The sequence below is a fragment of the Gopherus flavomarginatus genome, chromosome 18, assembly GCF_025201925.1.
Source record: "Gopherus flavomarginatus isolate rGopFla2 chromosome 18, rGopFla2.mat.asm, whole genome shotgun sequence".
Taxonomy (NCBI): domain Eukaryota; kingdom Metazoa; phylum Chordata; order Testudines; family Testudinidae; genus Gopherus; species Gopherus flavomarginatus.
In genome coordinates, this window is record NC_066634.1 from 2,498,317 (window position 1) to 2,521,487 (window position 23,171).

The 23,171-nt window shown below is 51.2% G+C and overlaps 2 protein-coding genes across 2 annotated transcripts; one reads left to right on the forward strand and one right to left on the reverse strand.

The window, feature by feature from the left end:
* Positions 1-4,114: 4,114 nt before the first annotated feature.
* Positions 4,115-5,986, reverse strand: LOC127036466 (lysozyme C-like). The gene is made up of 4 exons (XM_050927414.1): positions 5,830-5,986; positions 5,163-5,324; positions 4,660-4,738; positions 4,115-4,175 (listed from the first exon to the last, which is right to left on the reverse strand). The coding sequence occupies exons 1-4, from the start codon at positions 5,984-5,986 to the stop codon at positions 4,115-4,117; spliced, it is 459 nt and encodes a 152-aa protein (XP_050783371.1).
* A 13,505-nt stretch (positions 5,987-19,491) lies between these two features.
* Positions 19,492-20,430, forward strand: LOC127036438 (olfactory receptor 1361-like). Its single transcript, XM_050927373.1, has one exon. It carries the CDS (start codon positions 19,492-19,494, stop codon positions 20,428-20,430), a length of 939 nt encoding a protein of 312 aa, XP_050783330.1.
* The last annotated feature ends 2,741 nt before the right edge of the window (positions 20,431-23,171 follow it).

Sequence of the window (23,171 nt, forward strand, 5' to 3'; positions counted from 1 at the left end):
CCAGCTGGCCTCTGGCCTGGGCGGCCACCTCACCCTGCACAGCCAGGGGCTCCTGCCCTTCTGAGATCCCTGGCCATGGCCACGGCTGGCTGTGGTGCCGCGGGCTATTAGTGTGTGGGGGGTGCGTGTGCGTCTGGAGGAAAACCCAGTAGAGGCCCCTGGGTGATTAAATTATTTAACTGCCATGTGTTCTCTACTGTGCCTCCCACAGCTCGGTGAGGTCACTGCATCCCACCCCTTCTCCTGTGGGACTGATCCTACCCCACAGGCTTCGGTGAACAAATCTAGTGCTTCCCAGGCACAGGCTGTTGTGAATCCCAGCCCTGTCTCTCAGGGGGCGGCTTTCCTGCTTCAGGCTACGGGGAGGCAGGGGAAACTGAGGCACATGAGCAGGCATCTCAGAGTCTCTCCCCCATCTGGGCTACCTCAACTCCCCAGTACCTGGTAAGTGCCCTGGGCCCAGCAGGGGCAAGAGACCCAGTTGTGGGGGAAGGCTGCAGCTGTTACTTACCAGGCATGTCCTGATTCCATCCCCTGGCAGCACTAGCTGGAAGGAAGGATGGATGGATGGGTGGGTGGATGGAAGGATGGATGGATAGGTGGCTGAGAATGAATGGATGGATGGATGGATGTGTGGGTGGAAGGATAGAGGGGAGGGATAGGTGGATGGATGGATGGATGTGAGAAAGGCTGGCTGGCTGGATGAGTGAGTGGATGGATGGATAGATGTTATCTTTGGGAAATCATGGGAGACGGGGGAGATTCCAGAAGACTGGAAAAGGGCAAATATAGTGCCCATCTATAAAAAGGGAAATAAAAACAACCCAGGAAACTACAGACCAGTTAGTTCAACTTCTGTGCCAGGGAAGATAATGGCGCAAGTAATTAAAGAAATCATCTGCAAACACTTGGAAGGTGGTAAGGTGATAGGGAATAGCCAGCATGGATTTGTAAAGAACAAATCGTGTCAAACTAATCTGATAGCATTCTTGGATAGGATAACGAGCCTTGTGGATAAGGGGAAGCGGTGGATGTGATATACCTAGACTTTAGTAAGGCATTTGATGCAGTCTCGCATGATATTCTTATAGATAAACTAGGAAAGTACAATTTAGATGGGGCTACTATAAGGTGGGTGCATAACTGGCTAGATAACCGTACTCAGAGAGTAGTTATTAATGGCTCCCAATCCTGCTGGAAAGGTATAACAAGTGGGGTTCCGCAGGGGTCTGTTTTGGGACCGGCTCTGTTCAATATCTTCATCAACGATTTAGATGTTGGCATAGAAAGTATGCTTATTAAGTTTGCGGACGATACTAAACTGGGAGGGATTGCAACTGCTTTGGAGGACAGGGTCAAAATTCAAAATGATCTGGACAAATTGGAGAAATGGTCTGAGGTAAACAGGATGAAGTTCAATAAAGAGAAATGCAAAGTGCTCCACTTAGGAAGGAACAATCAGTTTCACACATACAGAGTGGGAAGAGACTGTCTAGGAAGGAGTATGGCAGAAAGAGATCTAGGGGTCATAGTGGACCACAAGCTTAATATGAGTCAACAGTGTGATACTGTTGCAAAAAAAGCAAACGTGATTCTGGGATGCATTAACAGGTGTGTTGTAAACAAGACACAAGAAGTCATTCTTCTGCTTTACTCTGCGCTGGTTAGGCCTCAACTGGAGTATTGTGTCCAGTTCTGGGCACTGTATTTCAAGAAAGATGTGGAGAAATTGGAGAGGGTCCAGAGAAGAGCAACAAGAATGATTAAAGGTCTTGAGAACATGACCTATGAAGGAAGGATGAAGGAATTGGGTTTGTTTAGTTTGGAAAAGAGAAGACTGAGAGGGGACATGATAGCAGTTTTCAGGTATCTAAAAGGGTGTCATCAGGAGGAGGGAGAAAACTTGTTCACCTTAGCCTCCAATGATAGAACAAGAAGCAATGGGCTTAAACTGCAGCAAGGGAGATTTAGGTTGGACATTAGGAAAAAGTTCCTAACTGTCAGGGTAGTTAAACACTGGAATAGATTGCCTAGGGAAGCTGTGGAATCTCCATCTCTGGAGATATTTAAGAGTAGGTTAGATAAATGTCTATCAGGGATGGTCTAGACAGTATTTGGTCCTGCAATGAGGGCAGGAGACTGGACTTGATTACCTCTCGAGGTCCCTTCCAGTCCTAGAGTCTATGAGTTTATGAGTCTATGTGCGGGTGGAAGGATGGATGGACGGGTGGGTCCCGATCCGAATCAGGGTTATCTAGTGACTGACACAGCATTGTCGCACGGTACTTTGCGGAATTAGGAGACGTTGTTGGAGCTGCCTCTGTCCCCCTAGTCTATCTTTGCCAATTGTTGTACGTGGTGTCGGAGCCACGTCAGTCTCACCTTGTCTAGCTTTGCCAATTGCTGTTGGAGCTGGGTTGGTCCCATCCTGTCTGTCTTTGCCGATTCTTGTCTGCAGCGTTGTTGTAGCTGCATCTGTCCCATTCTGTCCAGCTTTACCGATTGTCAAACGCGGTGTTGCGGGAGCCGTGTCGGTCCCTCTTTGTTTTGCTTTGCCGATTGTAGGCAGCACGGCAGGAGCCGCGTCATTCCCACCGTCTCTCTCTTTGCCCAAGCAGTTCCCTGTCTTACGTCACGTTCCCTGCATCGCCAGCCCTCTAGGTGAGGGGACCCAACAGGCCCAGAGGGTGCCGGCCCCTACAGCCATCACCCAGGGGAGTTTGTTCCCCATATGTTCCCCCAAGTCCCTTGTCTCTGCTTCAAGAGTGGGGAAGGATTCCTGCGGGCTGGACATTGTCCCCCGGCCTGCTCCCCATTTCACTCCCTGTGAATGTACGTTTCTTTCTCTCTGCCGGGCATCCAGCCGATCGGCCGGGTAAATCCACACTCTGTGTCTAGGGCAGGCTGGGTTTCCATGTGACACCCTGTTTCCAGCCCACATCTCGGACTCACTGAACCCAACCCGGACATGCCCATGCAGGGATTTTTGGGACCAGAGCAGCCCCAGGTCACATACGAGGCCTTACAAGACACCTCCCAGGAGAGAGGTTACAGGCCAGGGCATGGCCCAGACCCTGTGAATCTCTGGCAGGGCCTCAGCAGGGGGCGCTGCCCTCTAGGGCTGTGAAAGGTTCCCGGGCGCTTTCCCGAATGTGGCCTTTAACTCTGTTTTGGGGCCAGGTCCCCCAGTCCCATGGAGCGCGGGCCGGTGCCATGAAACTGCGGCCATCCCTGGCTGGGCTGGACATCCCTAGTTATTATCAGCCTCCTCGCTTCGCTGATCTGCAGTGTGACTGGCGGGGATTATAGACCCCACTACTGGCCAAGAGGTACGGAGAGAACCCAGGAGTCCTGGCTCCCAGCCCCACCCTGCTCTAACCACTAGACCCTGCTCCCCTCCCAGAGCCGGGGAAAGAACCCAGGAGTCCAGGCTCCCATCCCTCCAGCTCTAACCACTAGATGCAACTCCTCTCCCAGTGCTGGGGAGAGAACCCAGGCGTCCTGGCTCCCAGCCCTCCCCCCCGCTTTAACCACTAGCTCCCACTCCCCTCCCCTCCCAGTGCTGGGGAGAGAACCCAGGCGTCCTGGCTCCCAGCCCCAACACAATGATTCATATGCCCCTCCCCCAGACACGAGGCCCCTGCCCACCAAACAAGGACGCGTCGCTCTTGGTGCAGCAGTTCAGTGTTTATTGGGGACAGGGGAGGGGGTCGCAGCCCCCCACATCTGGGCACTTTGGGGGCACAGCCCCTGTGAGGCCAAGACCAGGCTGGAGTCAATGAGGCCTCTAGGGCAGCTTCTGCGGTGGGGCCTGAGATCACTGCCAGGCCTTTGCTGTTCAGCCCCCTTGTGCCAATGGCCATCCATCCCCACGTGGGCCTCGCTGGCTGTGGTCTGCTGGCCCCCCTGCCATGCCCAGCCCCTTGCCAGCTCCCTGGCCCCCTGCCCTGCCCCTCTCGCCCCTTCCCCCTCAAGCTGCCATTAATCCCTATACTTAGCTGTCCCCCCAATATCTAGCCAGCCTCTCAAGCCCCTTTAGCACCATCTGCACCCTTCTGTCTACCCCTCCATCCTATGCCCCACCTCCAGCTGTCAGTGCTACTGGCTCTGGGCTCTAGCATCCCCTGACGTACGGCCACAAATTCTTTCCCCTGCAATGTTTCCTCCACGCAACCCTGCCAGAGAAGAGCAGAGAGTGAGTCAGGAGGAGAAGGGGCCAGCGGGCTGGTGCTCTGGCCCTGCCAGTGGCCAGCTGGACGTGGTGCATCTGGCCCTGGTGGAGAGGGCAGGCGTGGCAGAGAGGGGTGGGTGGCATGGGACCCTACACTCTATCAGTGTCGGGGGGGCTGGGAGGTGATTGGGGTCTAGTGGTCAGAGGGAGACAGAGCTGGGACCCAGGACTCCTAGGTTCTCTCCTGAGCTCTGAAAGAGGAGTGGGATCTAGTGGTTAGAGTGGGAGGGGCTGGGAGCCAGGACTCCTGGGTTCTTTCCCTGGCTACAAGAGGGGAATGGGGTCTAGTGGTTAGAGCCAGGTGTAGAACCAGGACTGCTGGGTTCTATGCCCAGCTCTCTCCACTTGCTGCTTCCCTCCTGGGACCACCTGGGCCATTTCCCCTTCCTGCCCTACACTTCCCACCCCCCAGTACCAGTGAAACTCACCAGGGCGTGAGGCCACGCGCCTGCCATGCGATGAGCTTAGCGCATTTGATGTCATCCGTGATATTGTCATCCAGGAACTCTGGGGGGAATAGAGAGGGGTGAGGTGAGCCAGGGGGCATGGGGAGGGTGGGGGGACTGAGGGAGATGTGTGGGGCGGGAGGATGGATGGAGAGGTGGGTGGGTGGATGGCCAGATGGAGGGACATGAGGCACGGACACACACGGATGGAGGGGTGGGTGGATGGATAGATGGAGGGGCCAGAGGGGAGGATGGATGGATGGATGGATGGAGAGGTGGGGGGGTAGATCCATGGGTGGATGGATGGACAGATGGAGGGACATGAGGCGTGAGGCCTGGACACACACGGACGGACGGGTGGGTGGATGGATGGGTGGAGGAGCCAGAGGGGAGGACGAATGGCTGGATGGATGGAGAGTGAGTGGTGGAGGGGGTGGCATGGCTGTGTCGGGTGGGTCCCTGCCCCCCTTCCCTGCCCCTCTTACTTCTGCAGTGGATGCGGCAGCCGTTGCTGGCCCCCGGTGTCCGCCCGTCGTAGCACCAGTACTTGCTGTTGATCTGGAAGATCCCGTAGTCTGAGCTGCCATTCTTGTTGCGGTTGATGGCCCTGGTGTTGTAACTGCTCTCGTGCTTTGCCAGGCAGACCCCTGTGTGCAGGGAGAGGTAGGGTGAGGGGGGGAGGACCCTTCCTGGCCGAGTCCCTGGGGCTCAATCCACAACCCACCACTCAGCGGCTGCCTAGCCCTGGAGGTGCCTAACTCCCCTGGGCCCCCTGCCCTCAATCCAGCTTCCCAGCTCTATACTGGGCCGAGAGTGCGGATGCCAGGGGCAACCTTGTGCCTAGTGGTTAGAGCATGCAGCTGGCATGTTGAAAATCTAGGGTCACCCCCCCCCTCCACATGCCTGCCACGGAAAAGGGATTCTGAATGGGTGTGGGAGGGAGAACGCCCTGGCCTCTGGGCCACACCGGGTGGCCTCCATCTCCCGTATAGCAGAGGGGGGCCCCAGGGCAGGGGGACTGCACGCTGGGTCCCCCCTAAGAGCTGGCTGGGAGCAAGTGTCGGCCCTTTAATTCTTTATGAGGAGCTGGACGTGGGAGCCCTGGGGGGAGCTGGCCCTGGGAGTGGTGGGTAGATGGGGGCAGCTACTCACAATCAGCCACTTTTCTGCCGACGAAGCCATCCAGCCTGTGCTGCCGGAGGATCCGCACCAGCCGGCACCGGGGAATGATGATGCCCTGGCAGCCGGGGGGCATCACGGCCAGCAGCACGAGGAGAAGCGGGAGCCCGAGGAGCAGGAGTGGCTTCATGGTGGCTGAGTGTTGGAGCAGCCACTCAGGGGCCCCCCTTTTATCCCAGTTCAGGGGCAGGGAGCCCAGGCCCCCGCCCAGCACACCCAGCCGGGAACGGGTCCAGGGGCAGCTGCCCAGGCGTGTCTGTTCCCAGCAGCCGCCTCCCACGTGGTAATTCAGATTGCATCAGGGACTTCTGGTTAAAGGCCACCTGGTCCCAAGGCCTCTGAAATCCGCCAGCTTTGGCGGAGCCCTTTGAAATGTGGTGCCCCTCAGGAGGGTGTGGAGGAGGGTTTAGTGACCCTGATTTGGGAGCATTTGAGCTTCGGATGCCGGAGATATCGCCTGCCCCAAAAGAGCCACTTTTCAAAAAGTTTCTATGCTGTTGTTTTTTGCTCAGAGGGAGAGAAAACGAATGACTGACGTGCTGCAGACCAAAATGACCTTGGTGTGTTGAGTTTTAGCCAACGGAGTGTGTGGCACCCACAAAATCTTCAGGGGACCCATATCGAGAAAGATATTAAAGAAAACGTCCCCTTGCTCTTTAACACTGCGGCTGCACCTGGGCCAGAAACAAGCTAGTGGGTTTCCACACGCGCTAGAAGCCGAATCATTACTTGGCTTGCTTTAAATTTGGTGTGGCTCACGGGGGATGCAGGACAGCATTGGAGATCCAAATCTGGGGTCATTGGACCCAGGGGTTCCTGAGTGACAGCCTCCTCTCCACCCTGAAGCCAGTTTCCATCTGCTGCCGGGTGCTGTTAAACTGAGAGGGCGTAATGACCGGGTGAATCACAGCCCTCATTGTGTTTGATAGCCATGAACTCACCCTTCAATTAACTTAAGGATACGTTGAGTGCGAGGCTTTTTGGACTGATGCCTTGTCTTCACTTCAAACGTAGGTGGATACAACTACATGGGTGAGAGGTATGAAAAAATCCACTGCCCCCCAAATGATGTGGTGTAGCTGTGGCTAGGTTGACCGCCATCTGCTTCCATTGACTAAGCCACCGCCACATGGGAAGGTGATTTCATCTTCCATCAGCACAGCCTGCGTCTACAGGGGGCTGGGGTTTGCTGAAGGGCAAATGGGAGAATATAAATATTCAAAATAGGGTCCTGAATTCAAGGGCGGGGTGTGTGAAGACAGGGCAGAAAAGAGCTGGAAATGTGCTCTGGAATTTGGATACTGCTGGTTTCCCGTAGCAAGGTCAACTGGCTTGTGATCTTTGTTTTCCATAAATTGTAGGTGCTGGTGATTGTGCCAATAGGCAGAGCCTAAGAGCTCTTGCCCTGTTTGTATCCATATGTTTAGTTATTTTAATGAGAAAAGCTAAGAAAAGCCTCTCTCTCTCTCTCTCTCTCTCTCTCATGTGTGTGTGACCAAACCAACAAGAATCAGCTACCAGAAAGAAGCTGTAGTAGCAATAAATTGCCTAATGGTAAGGAATAATTTGCTACACCACTAATTCCTACCAACAGCTTGTCTTTCCCTGTTTAACAAGGTAGGAGAGCTGATGGCAAAACCCCAATGTTAGCAGAGAGTCAGGGTTGATTAGGGGTCGGTAGTGCCCTTGTAGAATGGCTGAGTGGATCATAATGCAAATCTCTGAAATCTGGGAACTGCACAGTTAAGGCTACCTTTGTCACCTTAACTCTGCCCTCTGTTGGCACAACCCAGTATGCCCCATTAACATGCATGCCTTAAGTCTGCCAGCCCCACAGTGGTTGAAATGTACACGCTCCTCATCTCCTTTTACAACCTGTTTGCATTGCCTGGTTGCCAGCTGTTTGGATTTTGTTCAATTCCCTGTTCTGCAAGGGGACAACATACCTCCAAACAACCTGCATTAGTGTCGCCATGTACGACCAAGGTTTGGGAGGGGAGTGGGGGCTAATGGGTTAGAGTGGGGGCAAGGCCAGAGCCGGCTCTGTATGAGCTTGGGTAAGTCTTTCCCCGGCTCTGTTTCTCCTCCTGTCTCTCCTGCAAAATGGGGAGATGAAATTTCATTTCCTTTTAAAGCTTTTTTGGACTGAAACCCAATCAGAACTGAGCTGAGGCTCCCTGGATTGTTGATTCCCTCCTCTGCCCTCCCGCCCCGCATCCCTGGCAATGGGGAGCCGCCCCATGCCACCCCCACACTGAGGTGGGGAGAGATTGGCACTGCTCATTTGGCAGGCAGAAGTGAGCAGGTTGGTCTTCTGCTCTGGATAACCAGCCAGGCCTGCCCAGTCAGATGGGAAAACTGTGATCTTGGAAGGTGAGAATGTCCCCTGCCCTCTTCTTCCATCACCCGGCTGCCTCTTCCTCCATCACCCGTGTGGCACAGCCGCCACTCATGCCAAGAAGAAAGGAGCTGATCTGGTAAATGGTGGTGCCCAGATACCCCGATTGTCCCAGCAGATGCCAGAGAACAGCAAAAAACCCACCACGGTCTCTGCCTCACTGACATGGAATGAGCCAGAGCTGAGCACGGGAGTGGGTCCACCAACCAGCCTTTTTCTGAACCATCTCAAAGCTCCCAGTCCGTTTCTGATGATTTAAAGGAGAGTTTCGGGGTAGGGGGGAATCCAGAGTGCATCTGGCTCACTGTGCATCTGAGAGTCGGAGTGGGAGACCTTCCTGACTCTGCAAGCCACGCCCTGAAGCATGAGACTGGATTGGAAAAGGCTTCCTAGATTCAAAGGTTCCCTAGGCCAGAGGGGACCCCCATGCCTACCCCACCCATGTCAGATTGTGGCACATGCCACAGCATCAACATCAAAGCCTGCCTTTTGGAGAGACAGCTCATTTCACCGCCGCCACGGCCGCTGGGAACCAGGGTGATCGGCCAATCTGGCCTCCACAGCCCAGAATCCTGTCCCCAAATAAATCCCTGGGCAGATCTTTTAGGAAAACTTCCTAGGACGGCAGGAAAATGGTCCAGGCTGGAGAAGCCACTCCCCTCTTGGGCAATTGTTTGGTGGTTAATTCCCTTGGGGGCGGGGAGTTGAAAAATTTCCACCCTAAGTCCCTGGCTGAATTTATCCCACTTCAGACCTGCCTGACTCTGCAGGCCACGCCCTGAAGCATGAGACTGGATTGGAAAAGGCTTCCTAGATTCAAAGGTTCCCTAGGCCAGAGGGGACCCCTATGCCTACCCCACCCACGCCAGATTGTGGCACATGCCACAGCATCAACATCAAACATTCCTTTCCAGTTTGCCCAAGGAGGCAGAGCGAGTGTCCCTCCCCACCCCCCACCACAAGGAGGAGCAACAATGGGCCGGCATGGGAATCGGCTGTAATATTTGTACGAATCACGTGCGTGCCTCAGTTTCCCCCCTGCCCCCTGTGGGCTGCACTGCCACCTAGGGGGGTGGGAGAGTGTGGTCAACTCCCTGCAGAAGCCAAGAGATGGAGGTGTGATGGGCCCCAGGGTGTCTCAGAGTCTAGGTCAATGAGTCTCTCCCTCTCAATCTCTGCTCTCAAGCCGGGTCAGGGAGGTGAATCTACGAACAGCTTCCCTTAGCTTGGGACAAACATCCTGGTAATGACCCCAAACTCCCACTGAAAGTCATCAGCCACTCCTCCTCCGCCCCTAGTCCCGTCCCCAAGGGCCACGGCTGCTAACGACTCCCAGAGCAGCAGAGAACCGTTACTGGTAACTAAGACACTGGGGATGGATCACAGCGGGAAGCAGGGATGTAGCCCAGGGGAGGGCCTTGCTGCCTTCCCCAACTCCGTCTGCTCCCGTGAGACCCACGCCTGGTGCTTGAGCTGCCCGCTGCGCTCTTAGCTCAACACACCTTGGCCAAAAGTCCTTGAGACAGAGCAAACTGAATCCCAAGACAGACACGTCCCTCACAGACCTGACAAACTCACTACACCAAGGCTGGAAGGAGGATGTTTAATCACCAAGAAGGAGGTGGGGGGGAACATGAGATTGTGACAAAGTGGGAATTTTGGTAATGGTTTTTGTAGGCTGCCCATGTGTGCCTCAGTTTCCCCCTTTTTGTGCGTTGCTACCCAGTGTGTCTGTGGGAGGGGACAGGATTGAGTTTGCTCTCAGGACAAGTGAAGACCCGGCGGCGTGTGTTTGCATAGCCCGGCTGTGTGGGTGGACTGAACCAAGCCATGACAGGGTCTGTTTACACGGCAAGGTTAGCCCAGGGTGAGTAGAACTGGAGCGAGCAGATGCTGAGTTTGTTAACCCAGGGCTTGAGCATCTACACTCATGGGTAAGCCCAGGAATTGTGGAACGTCGGGTCCCAATCTACAGCCATGTTGCATTATGCCAGCCTGCGTCCAACCACCCTTGATCCAGGTTTCCCAGCCCCCTCCCAAAACATGACCATCTCCCAGACTCAGTGAGCCAGAGGACAAAGGAAGTTGAGCTCGTGGGATGCTTTTGGCGGACTCCCCAGTGGGGCCCTGTCTACATGGCAAAGTGATAATGCTTGAACCCTGGCTCCTGGCTTGACTCAACCCCCGTGGGGTCCTGGGACAGTGGGGTCCCCTCAGTTCTCCAGCAGGTGATCCCTTTCACACCGCTTTGCTGTGCGAGACACCGCTCCTGGTCTGCTCACACGCAGCCTCCAATGTGTAAATCACGCCCTGGCTCGACTGTCAGCCACCCAGGAATAACCCTGCAGAGCGACACCGGCAAATTCCCAGCCCCCCAGCACTGTACGGCATTCACTGCCCAGCATCCTCTTGGACAACATGAGCTCGTCCATAGCCCGTCATTTCATTAACAGAAAACGAGTGGCACAAGGAGTCCCCGGGACACTTCCATCCAAACCCACACAGGTGTCGCTAAAATAAGTACAGTTTCTTAACTCCAGACCGACAGAGGTTAAATTGATTACAAGTGAAGAGGCATAAAAGTCAGAGTTGGTTACAAAGACATAAAAGGTAAAAATGCAAACTAATCCCTTCACTTAACAAGCGACGTGAACTTAAAGTGAAAGGGTCTATCTCTCTCTCTCATCACATGTTCTTTTGTGGGCTTACCGGCTGGATCTTTCAGCCAGGATCATTCCCCAATCCAACATCTTTTAAGTCAATGCAGTGAGTAGAGATGAAGGGAGAGAGAATTTGTGGCCTCTGTTCCTCAGTTTTATCTTTTTCCTCTTTGACAATCATCCCCAGCCGGGGTTCAGCAGACAGGAACTTCCAGATGTTCTTTTGGCCAGGATATAACTTTGCTGCTCACACATTGCTTTCTGCCAAAGAATGGCCACTTAACCAGGCGATGGTCCGTTTGATGCCTGGCCTAGGCATCAGTTTACATTTTGTCTTTGAGGAACTCGTTTGAGCCTGCTTTTCTAAACTTGGAACATGGCTCAGAAATGTCATACAGAGGAATCTTATAACTTTACATGCAATGTTTTTACACATATTTTATGAGGCCACTAATGTTCAGCAGATTATTAGTTTTCAAATGATATTGTACAAGGCATACTTGGTACAAAATGTATCATAGTCTTGAAAAAAGGATGAATGCACTGAGGACGATTTGTGTATAGACAGAAAGAGGTTAGGTTTGCCCTTGTCTTTGAGCCCCGGGCTTTCTCTGTAGTGCAGACATTCCCTAAGGAATTGGTTGAAATCGACCTGGACCAACTAGGCACCTAGATCATGACTATGTCTAAGATTTCCAAAGGGATCCGCACCTCCATCTGAAATTTTTGGGGGGTCTGCAAATGAAAAAAAGGTTAAAGAACCACTGGGCTAGATAGCCAAGGTCTCCCCAGTCTGAGGACAGGGCTGGAAGGTGCGAGGCGGTGAAGCCGCGGGACCTGCCCTAAAGGAAGAGTGAGACCCCCTCCTTTGCAGTCCTGCACATGAAAGGGCTCCCCCGGAGAGACTGTTCCAAAGCTGGTCCTGGCGGGAAGCTCAGACCTTGTTAAGATGCATAAGCATGGTGAGATGTATTACAGGTTATACCTACGGCATCATGGATTTATATTGACAGTCGCATCCCTGACCATCTTGCCTAATAGCCATCACTGGATTTATCCTCCACCAACATCTCTCATTCTGTTTCGAGCCTGGTTCTTCTCTTGGCTTCCACAACATCCTCCAGCAGTGAGTTCCATGGGTTGACTGTGCATCCAAAGAGTCAAAACCACAGGGACAAGGGACACCGTGGCAGGAGATAGTCCTGGCTATGAATAATGACAAAATAATGACAACAGTTTGTGGTCGTTATCATAGAGTGTCGGGAAAGGCTCCATTCCCTGAGGAAAACCCGTTGGCAAGCTAGCTTTCATGACTGGATCCTGGGTCTTGTGGACCCAGCCAACGGATGCTGAGCTGGCCAGGCTCACAAAAACCAGAATATGACTGTTTGCTCTTCGGGAGAAGGGGGAAACCAACCTTATTAGCTAGGGAAGTCACAGTATAGGCTAGCCTCATGTTGTGTGATTCTTGTTTTGTCTTGTAACTGTTCTCTCTCCTGGCTCATGGAAATCCTTGCTCTTTCTTAAATGAGCCATCTTTGGTTTTATTAGAAGTGCTCACGGGTGGTGCCCAGGAGCTGGGGGGTGGGGGAGATAAGGGAAAATGGGTAAACTGAGGCATGCTGCACCTTTTGGGGGGAGAGGAAGTGGAATTTCTGTGAGTTGCCTGTTTCCAGAGACTGGATAGCACAGGGGAGCGATTCAGAGGACTTGGAGACTGGCTGCCCTATGATGGTCTGTGGGGAGATCTACTAAGATGACAGGAGTCCCCCTGAGCCTGCCAGCTTTGGGGGCAGCTCAGCTGAGCATTAATGACTGTTTTCTCAGTCACTGTCTCCCAGGGGCTAATTAAGGCCGGCTCTGCTGCCCCCAGGGCCTGGTTTCTGGAGTTCATCTTTATGGATGGGTGGCCATTCCTCTGCAGATGTTGGGAGAAGGCAGGTGCCAGGTATCCTTGTCTGAGGTGAGGCTGCATATCGGGGATAGGGGGGTGGCAGGGGAGAGTTTGGGATTGCAATGCAGGCTGGATGGGGGAGTGGGCGTGGGAGCTGGGGGGCAGGGACTGGGACAGATGGGGGAGCAGGACAGAAGAGGAAAAAAAAAACCATGTCCTGTGCGTCCATCTGTCCTTTCTTCCCCTGGTATCTAGGCTCTGAACAGAAAGATTTTCCTCACTCAGATTTGCCTCAGGCAGTCCCTCACTCAGCCCCGGCCCCTCCATCTCCACCCTCTTGCATTGCCCTGTCTAGCCAAGTGCTTTGACGGTGCCAGGGGAAGGACCCCATGTGCTGGTGGGTCACTCCACAGCAGACCCTTGCTTGCCGAATGGAGCTCTGTCTCCAATCTTCATCCTTCCCCTTGCACGAGGGGATGGGGGCTCTCAGGACACCTTCAGCATGAGCATCGATTTCCTGGGAAGACCGCGTCTCCACGTAGTGACCAGCTCAAACCAAGAGCTCAGAGGGGGGACGTGTTTCATACCCAGACCCCTGAAAAAGAGCCATGAAAAATTGGAGCCTTTTCATCAAACCTTTCCCAGGCTTTTCATGGACAGAAGGGGCCATTTCCCACAATACTCTTGGGTGACTGTATTGAAGTCAGTCGAATTCTCTTTGGGGTCCTTTGCATTCATTGGAAAGGTTCTGCGTTATTGGGGACCGGGATGATATGACACCTTTCTAAGGGGGCAGGTGGGATGGGACATGGTATAGCCGGAGGCTGAAGCTAGACAAAATTGGCCTGTAAACAAAAGCGTAAATTTATAACCATGAGTGTATTTAACAATGGGCACCATCTACTGATGGGCGCTGTGGATTCACCACCCCTGACAATTTATAAGCCGAGATGGGATATTTTTTGAAAAGATCCGAGATAGAAATTAAATCAAGGAAGATCTCTAGAGGTGGCTGTCAGCCTTTCCAGACCAATGGACCCCTTTCAGGAGTCTAATTGGTCTTGCCTCCCGCCAAGTTTCCCCTCACTTAAAAACGACTTGCTTCCAAAATCAGACGTAAAAATACAGGCGTGTCAGCAGCCACTATGTTGACAAATTGTTTACATTCTCATTTTTACTATCTAATTATCAAGTAAACCCATGAAATATAAATCCTGTAATTGCATTTCAGTGTATAGCACTGAGAGCAGCATAAACAAGTAACTGTCTGTATAAAATGTTAGTTCAGACAGAGTTCCCTGGTGCCTTTTCTGTAGCCTGTTGTAAAACTAGGCAAAGATCTAGATGAGCTGCTGCACCCCCCTGGAAGACCTTAGTGTATTCCCGGGGTGCATGTCCCCCTGGCTGCGAACCACTGCGCTAGAGGTGGTCACGAACCCACCCGTCTATGCATCAATGAGAAAACACTTCAAAAGCCCAGAGGAAGTGATGCGTCAAATAAGAACAGAAATGTGGCCAAGCAGTGTCAAGAGGCTTGCATGGGGGATGTCATAGACTCATAGCCTTTAAGGTCAGAAGGGACCATTATGATCATCTAGTCTGACCTCCTGAACAATGCAGGCCACACAATCTCACCCATCCCCTTCTATAACAAACCCCTAACCTATGTCCGAGTTATTGAAGTCCTCAAATTGTGGTTTGAAGACCTCAAGCTGCAGAGAATCCTCCAGCAAGTGACTCGTGCCCCATGCTGCAGAGGAAGGTGAAAAACCTCCAGGGCCTCTGCCAGTCTTGCCCTGGAGGAAAATTCCTCCTGACCCCATATATGGCAATCAGTTAAACCCTGAGCATGTGGGCAAGACACACCAGCCAGCACCCAGGAAAGAATTCTCTGTAGTAACTCAGATCCCACCCCATCTAACATCCCATCACAGACCACTGGGCATACCTACCTGCTGATAATCAAAGATCAACTGCCAAATTAATTGCCAAAATTAGGCTATCTCATCATACCATCCCTTCCATAAACTTATCAAGCTTAGTCTTAAAGCCAGATATGTCTTTTTCCCCCATTACTCCCCTTGGAAGGCTGTTCCAGAACTTCACTCCTCTAATGGTTAGAAATCTTCATCTAAGAAGACATAAATTTCACTTATGCATAAAACCCACCCCAGCCTTTTGAAGCTATGCCCTGAAGCTACACCCTTCTGATAGGTTGGTGGTCATGGTCTGTTATGAACTTGCTAAGTGTAAAGGACAGACCCCAACCAGGGCTCTGGGGCGATCTCTGGGAAGCTTCTTAGCCATGTGTGTTGTTGTTTTAAGGTGTTTTCTCTGTCCCGCTTTCACCTTATGACTCGAATCACAGAAATGTAGGACTGGAAGAGCCCTCAATCTATCCACTCTCTTGAGACAGGACTAAATATTATCTAGACCATCCCCGACAGGGGTTTGACTAACCTGTTCTTCAAAGCGTCCCAAGGCAGAGATTCCACCAAATGCCCTGGGTCATTTCTCCCAGGGCTTCACTAGCCTGTTAGAAAGTGTCTTGTAACATCTAACCTAAATCTCCCTTGCTGCAATTTAATAAAGGGGCGTGCTTCATTAGAGCTGCATGCTCATTTATACATGTGGGCAAATCTGCAGTTAATAGCCCCTGGAAAGAAAGACAAATACCTGAAAATCCAAAGATTTTTTTTTCACGATTTTAGCCTAAAATGTTAGGGTTTTGCTGGCCCCAAACTGAGAAAAACTTTGGGCTTTTTTGAGGGAAAGCTGGGAATTTTCCATAAAGGTGGGACATTTCCCATTTTATTGAAAAAAAATTAATAGTTTTCTACCTACTGAGGGGAAGGGGAAATCCATCTGCTGGGAAATTTCTGACTTGTGCAGGTGTAAATATTTTGAGGGAAAGGTTGGGTTGAAGGAGACAAAATCAGAGCCTTTTGCTGGCCATCAAAGATATATCATGAATGACGGTGCTTGGGTGTGAGTTGAAAATGGGGGATCCGGTGTAGAAATGGTCAAACTGGGTCAGAATAATCCCCTTTTCATACAGAATCCATCCCCGACCCGGGCCAATCTCGCAAGCTGTGTCAGCAGGTATAATAAAAACCTGCAGAAGAAGGTGGGGACCTGCACACACAACTCGTGTGAAATTCCCTTTTGTGTTTTGAATTTCTCACTGTAAGTTCATTGGGCTGTCTCCTTGTTCCTGTGCCATGTGACAGGGAGGGCAGAACACCCCAGGCTCTTTTCTCTATTCCATTTTCATTGTGTCATGCTCCCCCTTACGCTTTACAAAACCCTAATCTTTCTCGTTGTGATGTTATTGATATAAACTGGGATCATATAGAACATGGGTTGCAACCAAGGTCCAGTAGTGGCACCAAATCCTATGTAATTGATTCCATTTAACCAATTCTAGCTCTCATCTCTATCTTTTTTCCTTTATGAATAAACCTTTAGATTTTAGATTCTAAAGGATTGGCAACAGCGTGATTTGTGGGTAAGATCTGATGTGTATATTGACCTGGGTCTGGGGCTTGGTCCTTTGGGATCGAGAGAACCTTTTTCTTTTACTGGGGTGTTGGTTTTCATAACCATTCATCCCCAGGACGGGTGGCACTGGTGGTAATATTGGAAGACTGGAGTGTCTAAGGAAATTGCTTGTGTGACTTGTGGTTTGCCAGTGGGATGAAACTGAAGTCATTGTCTGGCTGGTTTGGTTTGCCTTAGAGGTGGAAAAACCCCAGCCTAGGGCTGTAACTGCCCTGTTTGAGCAATTGGTCCTGAATTGGCACTCTCAGTTGGGTCCCGCCAGAACCGCATTGTCACACTCGTCTCTCTTCACAGGAGAGTTTTCCTAGAGCTTGACCTGTCCCCAAGCCCCTGGTCATTCTGCATTTCCTGTGTGGTGCTGGGAGGGATCCAGGGATGCAGGCAGGATCCAGATGCAGGCAAAGGGCTGTGAGAGGTTTTCCAAACTGGTACCAAGTCCCCTCTTCGCCGGCTCTTCGATGAACTAAGAGACTGAACACCTGTCAGGTAGGTTTTCTGGGCATCCTGTGTAGCAGCTATGCATGCTTGGAAATATGCAGCGGTGTGCTCGGCATGGTGTGCCTCTCATTAACTTTACCCCAAATCTTGTGGTATCTAGGGCTTTCCTACAGGCCCCCTCCTGACTCATGGACTCAAGTCCAGGCTATCACGGCTGCCGTGTCTAGCTTCAACTACCAGCCACTGGATGGGGTTAGACTGTTCTCTACTAGATCAAAAAGCCCATTATTCAAATGATTGTTCCCTGTGGTGGTACTTCTAGACTGGGATCGAGTCGCCCTTTAACCTTCTCTTTGTTTAGCTAAAGAGCTCGAGCTCCTTGCATCTCTCACTGTCAGGCAGGTTTTCCAATCCATTAATCATTTCCGGGGCTCTTCTCTGAACCCTTTCCAACTGACCAACCTCCTTCTTGAATTCTGGGGCCCGCTAACACCAGTTAAGCTGTTTTCCAAGTGGAAGGTTATTTCAGAACCTCCCTCCTGTCTCTCCTTGGACTCTATGAATCCCCTTTTCACCCCTTCATGGGCATTGCAGAGAACAGAATTACTTTCATTTCCCTCAGCATGCCTGTAACACTTGGAGCTCGGTATTATAACAATGACTAGAATGCAATCTCATGCTTCAGGGCTTCAGTTGGTCATCTGAAGTGGTCAGGAAGTTATTCCCCTCCTCCAGTGTAGTCTAGATGAAATTACTATAAAGTGGATGTACAACTGGCCAAAAGACTGTCCTCAAAGAATAGTTTTCATGGTTCTCAGTCAAACTGGGAAGATATATCTAGCGGGGTCCTGCAGGGGTCAGTCCAGGGTCTGGGACTAGTCAATATTTTCATTAGTGACTTGGATAATGGAGTGGAGGGTGCACTTATGAAATGTACAGCTGATCCCAAGCTCGGAGGGGTTGCAAGCACTTTGAAGGCCAGGATGCGAATTCAAAGCCACCTCAACAAATCAGAGAACTGGTCTGAATTCAACAAGGTGTCACTGAAAAAATGACAAGTGTAAAGTACTTCACTGAGGGGGCGGGGAAAGTCGAAGGTGAGTCAATAAAGTGAAACAGCTGTGAAAAAAGCCTAATATTCTGGGGCGTGTTAATAGGAGTGTTGTATATCAGACATAGGATGTAACTGTCCAGCCTTACTTGGCACTGGTGAGGTCTCAGGTGGAGTATTGTGTCCAGTTCTGGGCACCACACTTCCAGACAGATGTGGTCAAACTGGAGAGAGTCCAGAGGAGAGCAACAGGAATGAGGAAAAGTTTAGAAAATTGACCTAGGAGAGAAGGTTAAAAACACAGGGCATGTTTAGTCCTGAGAAAAGAAGAACAGTTTTTGCATTTGTTACGGGTTGTTATAATGAGGACTGGACTCCATTGTTCTCCATGTCCACATAATCTGCAGCAAGGGAGGTTTAGGTTAGAGGTTAGGAAAAAGTCCCCACCCTGGCCCCGTCTCTTCCCTGCCTCTTCCCCTAAGTGTGCCACATTCCCGCTCCTCCTCCTTCCCTCCCACAGCTTTTTATGCTGCAAAACAGCTGTTTTGCAGCGGGAAGTGCTGGGAGGAGAAGCGGGGATGGCACACTCAGGAGAGGAGGTGGAGGTGAGCTATGGGTGGGCAGCTGCCGGTGGGTGCAGAGCACCCACCAATTTTTCCCTGTGGGTGCTCCAGCCCCTATGTCTGTAGTGATCAATGGCCACTTCCACCAAAAATCCTGCCACATTCAGGTTGCTTCCAGTCCCCAAAGACAATGCCGGTAACCACCCTGGAATAAAGGTTTATTAACTAGGAAAAAGGAAGAAGAGAGTTGTTCACAGGTTAAAGTGAGCAAATACATACATATCAATGAGTTGTCATTGAAATCCTGTGACTGACCGACTTGTAGAGAGATCTGTCCCTTCAAAATGACTTTGTTTTATTTCCTTCATTCAGCTTCTGAGACCCCAGGATGAACCTTCTTGCACATAGCATTTCAAAGGGGTGACAGGGCCATTAACCAATCCATTGCGTTGCAATGATCATTGGTGGCCCATCTGATCTGGATAGTCCTTCTGGATGGGTGGGGGGGAAGGTTCCCAAGTTCAGAGCAAACATTTTCTATAAAGCAAAACATACATATTTTCTCATAGCTTGGAATACCAACATTGTAAGTGAGATTAATGCCAGCAGCAATTTACAAGCGTTACATAGAGTCGAAACGCCAAATACATTCTTATGAGACTACTCCTTGTTTTGAGCGAAACTACCATACAGGTGAATTGCTTTGGCCTCCAGTAAGAGTTTGTTAGTCCTTAGCTTTTTCCTGCTGTCTTGGCAAGGGCAGGCGCTTGGTTTGCCAGTGTCATGGTGCATCAGTCTGGTAGACAAAGGAACTCTGAGGGCCAGTGTCTGGAAGTCAAAGCTAGACAAATTCAAACAAGACATAAGTTGTAAATTTTTAAAAGTGAGGGTCAGTAACCATGAGCAGAAATTAGTGAGGGTTGGGTTGGAACCTCCAACATGGAACAACTTTAAAACAAGATTGAGCTGTTAAACCATTATCCAAAGAGGGCTGGCACAATTCGTCAGCACATTAAATCACTGGTGACTCCCTTCTCCTCCCCACTCAGATTCCAGTGAGGTCCCTTGCCATGGACGACACCAACTGGACGTCCATCTCTGAGTTCGTGCTTCTGGGTCTGTCCGAACGTCAGGACCTGCAGCCACTGATCTTCGCAGGGCTCTTGACCACATATCTGGTGAACCTAGCGGGCAACTCTCTGCTGCTTGGGGCAGTGTGGGCTGACCCCCGGCTCCGCAGCCCCATGTACTTCCTCCTCAGCCAGCTGGCTGTGGTGGATGTGAGCTTCGCCTCCATCACACTGCCCCAAGCCCTGGTGCACGTCCTGACCCAGCACCGGGCTGTCCCCTTTGCCAGCTGCATGGCCCAGCTCTTCATCTTCATGGCTGTGGGCAACATGGAAGGCTACCTGCTGGCCGCCATGGCCTATGACCGTTATGTGGCCATCTGCAACCCGCTGCACTATGCCACCATGGTGACACGGCCCCTGTGCCTCAAGATAGCCGCCGTCTCCTGGGCCGTAGTGATCCCCCACTCCCTGCTGCACACAGTCATGGCCGCTCGCCTGCGCTACTGCAGCCGCCGCTTGCAGCACTTCTTCTGCGATCTGCCGCCCCTGCTGCACCTTTCCTGCACCCGGCCCTTCTACAACGAGTTGGCCGCCTTCACCGAAGGTGTCCTGGTGGTGCTGGCCCCTTTTGTCTTCATCCTGGCCTCCTATGCCTGCATCGGGGTCACTGTGGGCCGCCTGCGCTCCGCCCACGGCCTGCGCAAGGCCCTCTCCACCTGCGGCTCCCACCTGACAGTGGTGATTCTCTTTTATGGCACTGTGGCCTGGCTGTATTTCCGCCCAGCCTCCAGCTATTCCCAGGAGCGTGACCGGCAGGTGGCCATCTTCTACACAGCGGTGGCGCCCGCCCTGAACCCCCTCATCTACAGCCTGAGGAACAAGGATGTGGCTGTGGCCCTGAGGAGGGCAAGGAGGAAGGTCCTGGCTCAGGGTGCGTGAGACCAGCATGCGGCTCCATCACTGCACTTGGTATGAACTTTTCAACCAAGATGTGTCCAGGGAACCTTTCCCCCTTAGATCCACCAGGATACCTGGGTTCTTTTCTCCTCAGACATGAGGCTGGTGGAACTAACACACACACACACACCAGCTACACACACACACACACACACACACACACACACACGTATACACAACCCAAGTCTTTCCATAGAAAAAAGGGTAAATTAAGGGATGTTCTCAAGGGCATGGCCAGACTGGATCAGCCACAAGGCCTGTTGTATTAATTTAGATAGTATAAATGGGCCCAACAAGTCAAAATTGTGAACATAAGTGTGGCCATATTGGGTCAGACCAAAGGTGGATCTATCTCAGTGTCCTGTCTGCTAACAGTGGCCAATGCCAGGTGCCCCAGAGGGAACTAACAGAGCAGGAATCATCGTGTCCATCTCTTGTTGCCTGTTCCCAGCTTCTGACAAACAGAGGCTAGGGACACCATCCCTGCCCATCCCGGCTAATAGCCATTGATTGACCTACCTTTCATGAACTTATCTAGTTCTTCTTTTAACCCTGTTATAGTCTTGACCTTCACAACATCGTGTGGCAAGGAGTTCCACAGGCTGACTGTGCGTTATGTGAAAAAAAATACTTCCTTTTGTTTGTTTTAAACCTGCTGCCTACTCATTTAATCAGGTGACTCTTAGTTGTTGTGTTATGAGGAGTAAATAACACTTCCTTATTTACTTTCTCCACACCGGTCATGATTTTATAGACCTCTCTCATATCCCCCCTTAGTGGTCTCTTTTCCAAGCTGAAAATCCCAGTCTTCTTCATCTGTCCTCATGTGGAAGCTGTTCCATGTCCCTAACCATTTTTGTTGCCCTTTTCTGAATCTTTTCCAGGGCAATCTATCTTCTTTGAGATGGGGCGACCAGATCTGCACACAGTTTTCAAGGTGCAGGCGTACCATGTATTTATATAGGGGCACTATGATATTTTCTGTCTTATTATCTGTCCCTTTCCTAATGACTCCCAAGACTCTGCTTTTTGGACTGTTGCTGCACATCGAGAGGAGATGGGAATTATCTGGGGGCCATTCTCTGGCCTGGTCAGAGTAGATGATGACAGTGGCCTGAAAATCCATGAAAAAGCCACAGCTCCTGGGAAGAAATCATGCCTAGGACCTTTGGCTAGAACTGCAGGATCTGGTACAACCTCATAAAGTCCTGTTGGTGGCTTAGCCACTGGGCAAGAAGCCGTGACAGAGGTGCCTTCGTGAAGGGTCCCCAGGTCTTTGCAACTCAATCCAGACAAACTCATTCCACCAAACACCCATCTTACGGGATCTTTAGCCATAAAGAGGAGCCTGTGAGGTATCCACAGAAAGCTCGTGACTTATCATGACTGTGAGATGTGTGTCTGGGTAATATTTAAGTAATAAAGCAACTCCATTGAAAGTCCACTTGTGACTGATTGCCCCTCTTTGGCATGCCACCTGTTGTACTTGGATACCTCTGAGTCCACCTGTTCCACCAGCCTGGTCCCCGTTTACCTTCTCTTGCTGAGCTCCACAAGCCTCTTCCAGCCACGCATACAGACAGGGCCATGCCCAACTGCAGAAAGACACAGACTCTCAGATCAGCTCTGGGAAGACTCAGCTCTTTGCCCCTTCCAGTTCCTAATTGCACAAACTAAGTTATGGTATAAACAAGAAAGAAGTTTATGAACTACAAAAGGTAGATTTTCAGTGGTTATAAGAGATAGCAAACGGAACAAAGCAGATCCCTTTAGTAAACAAACAAAACACGCAAACTAAACGTACCACACTAAAGAGAGAAACTATACATTAGCAAATTCTCACCCCAAGTGATAAACGGGCAGGCAAATTCTTAAGGCACAACCTGGCTCGGCTTTGCAGCGCACATTTCCCAGGTTTTCATACTCAGGATAGGCATCTCTCTTGCCTGGGACTGTCACTTCTCACAGTTCAGTCTTTGTGCCTCAGGTGTTTCCAGGTATGTTGTTGCAGGAAGAATGAGGTTCTCTCCCTTCTCCCCCAATATCATTGTCTCCCCTTTATCTCTTCTTTCCCCTTGCTGGAAAGCTCTTTTGCTGTAGGGTGACCAGATGTCCCAATTTTATAGGGACAGTGCCGATTTTTGGGTCTTTTTCTCATATAGGTTCCTATTATCCCCCACCTCCTGTCCTGATTTTTCACACTTGCTGTCTGGTCCCCCTATTTTGCTGAGACCTGAGTCAAACAGTTCCCATTGTGTAGAGCTATCTCTGAAAGGTTTCTACTGAACACAGCTCTTGGGGTAATCCTAGTGTTTGTGTAACACATCCGTAGCCAACCTCCATAACTTCCCATACAATGCTAACACATCCAATCCAATGAGACACGATGTCTCACAGATCCAGATTTTTAGAATGATACCTCACAAGACCTATCATGTACAAAACATCTCCTAATGACATGACAGCGGTGAATATTGGGGTGTCAAGGTGTCACCCCACTTTATGGACTGTGTGTGAAAATGAGTCCTGGGGTTCATGTGTCCGGAGTGACAGCCCGTTTAAGTAGGAGAGAGTTGTCATGCTTTTCCTGGATGGCTGAGGGGGCATAATGCAAGTTGTCTAGCCTTGCTCCACCACTACCCTATCAAGCAGAAACCATCGGAAGGTCCATCCCTAGTGGGGTGAGGTGCCCAGGACAACCCCCCCCGCCCCAGGCCCTGCCC

What these genes read in the sequence shown, in the direction of transcription:
- LOC127036438 (XM_050927373.1), top strand. Translation starts at nt 19,492, where the DNA reads ATGGACGACACCAACTGGACGTCCATCTCTGAGTTCGTGCTTCTGGGT.
- LOC127036466 (XM_050927414.1), bottom strand. Translation starts at nt 5,986, where the DNA reads ATGAAGCCACTCCTGCTCCTCGGGCTCCCGCTTCTCCTCGTGCTGCTG. An exon ending in CGGCAGAAAAGTGGCTGATT is followed by an intron (nt 5,325 to 5,829) that starts GTGAGTAGCTGC and finishes CCCTGCACACAG; the next exon opens with GGGTCTGCCTGGCAAAGCAC. An exon ending in CTGCCGCATCCACTGCAGAA is followed by an intron (nt 4,739 to 5,162) that starts GTAAGAGGGGCA and finishes TATTCCCCCCAG; the next exon opens with AGTTCCTGGATGACAATATC.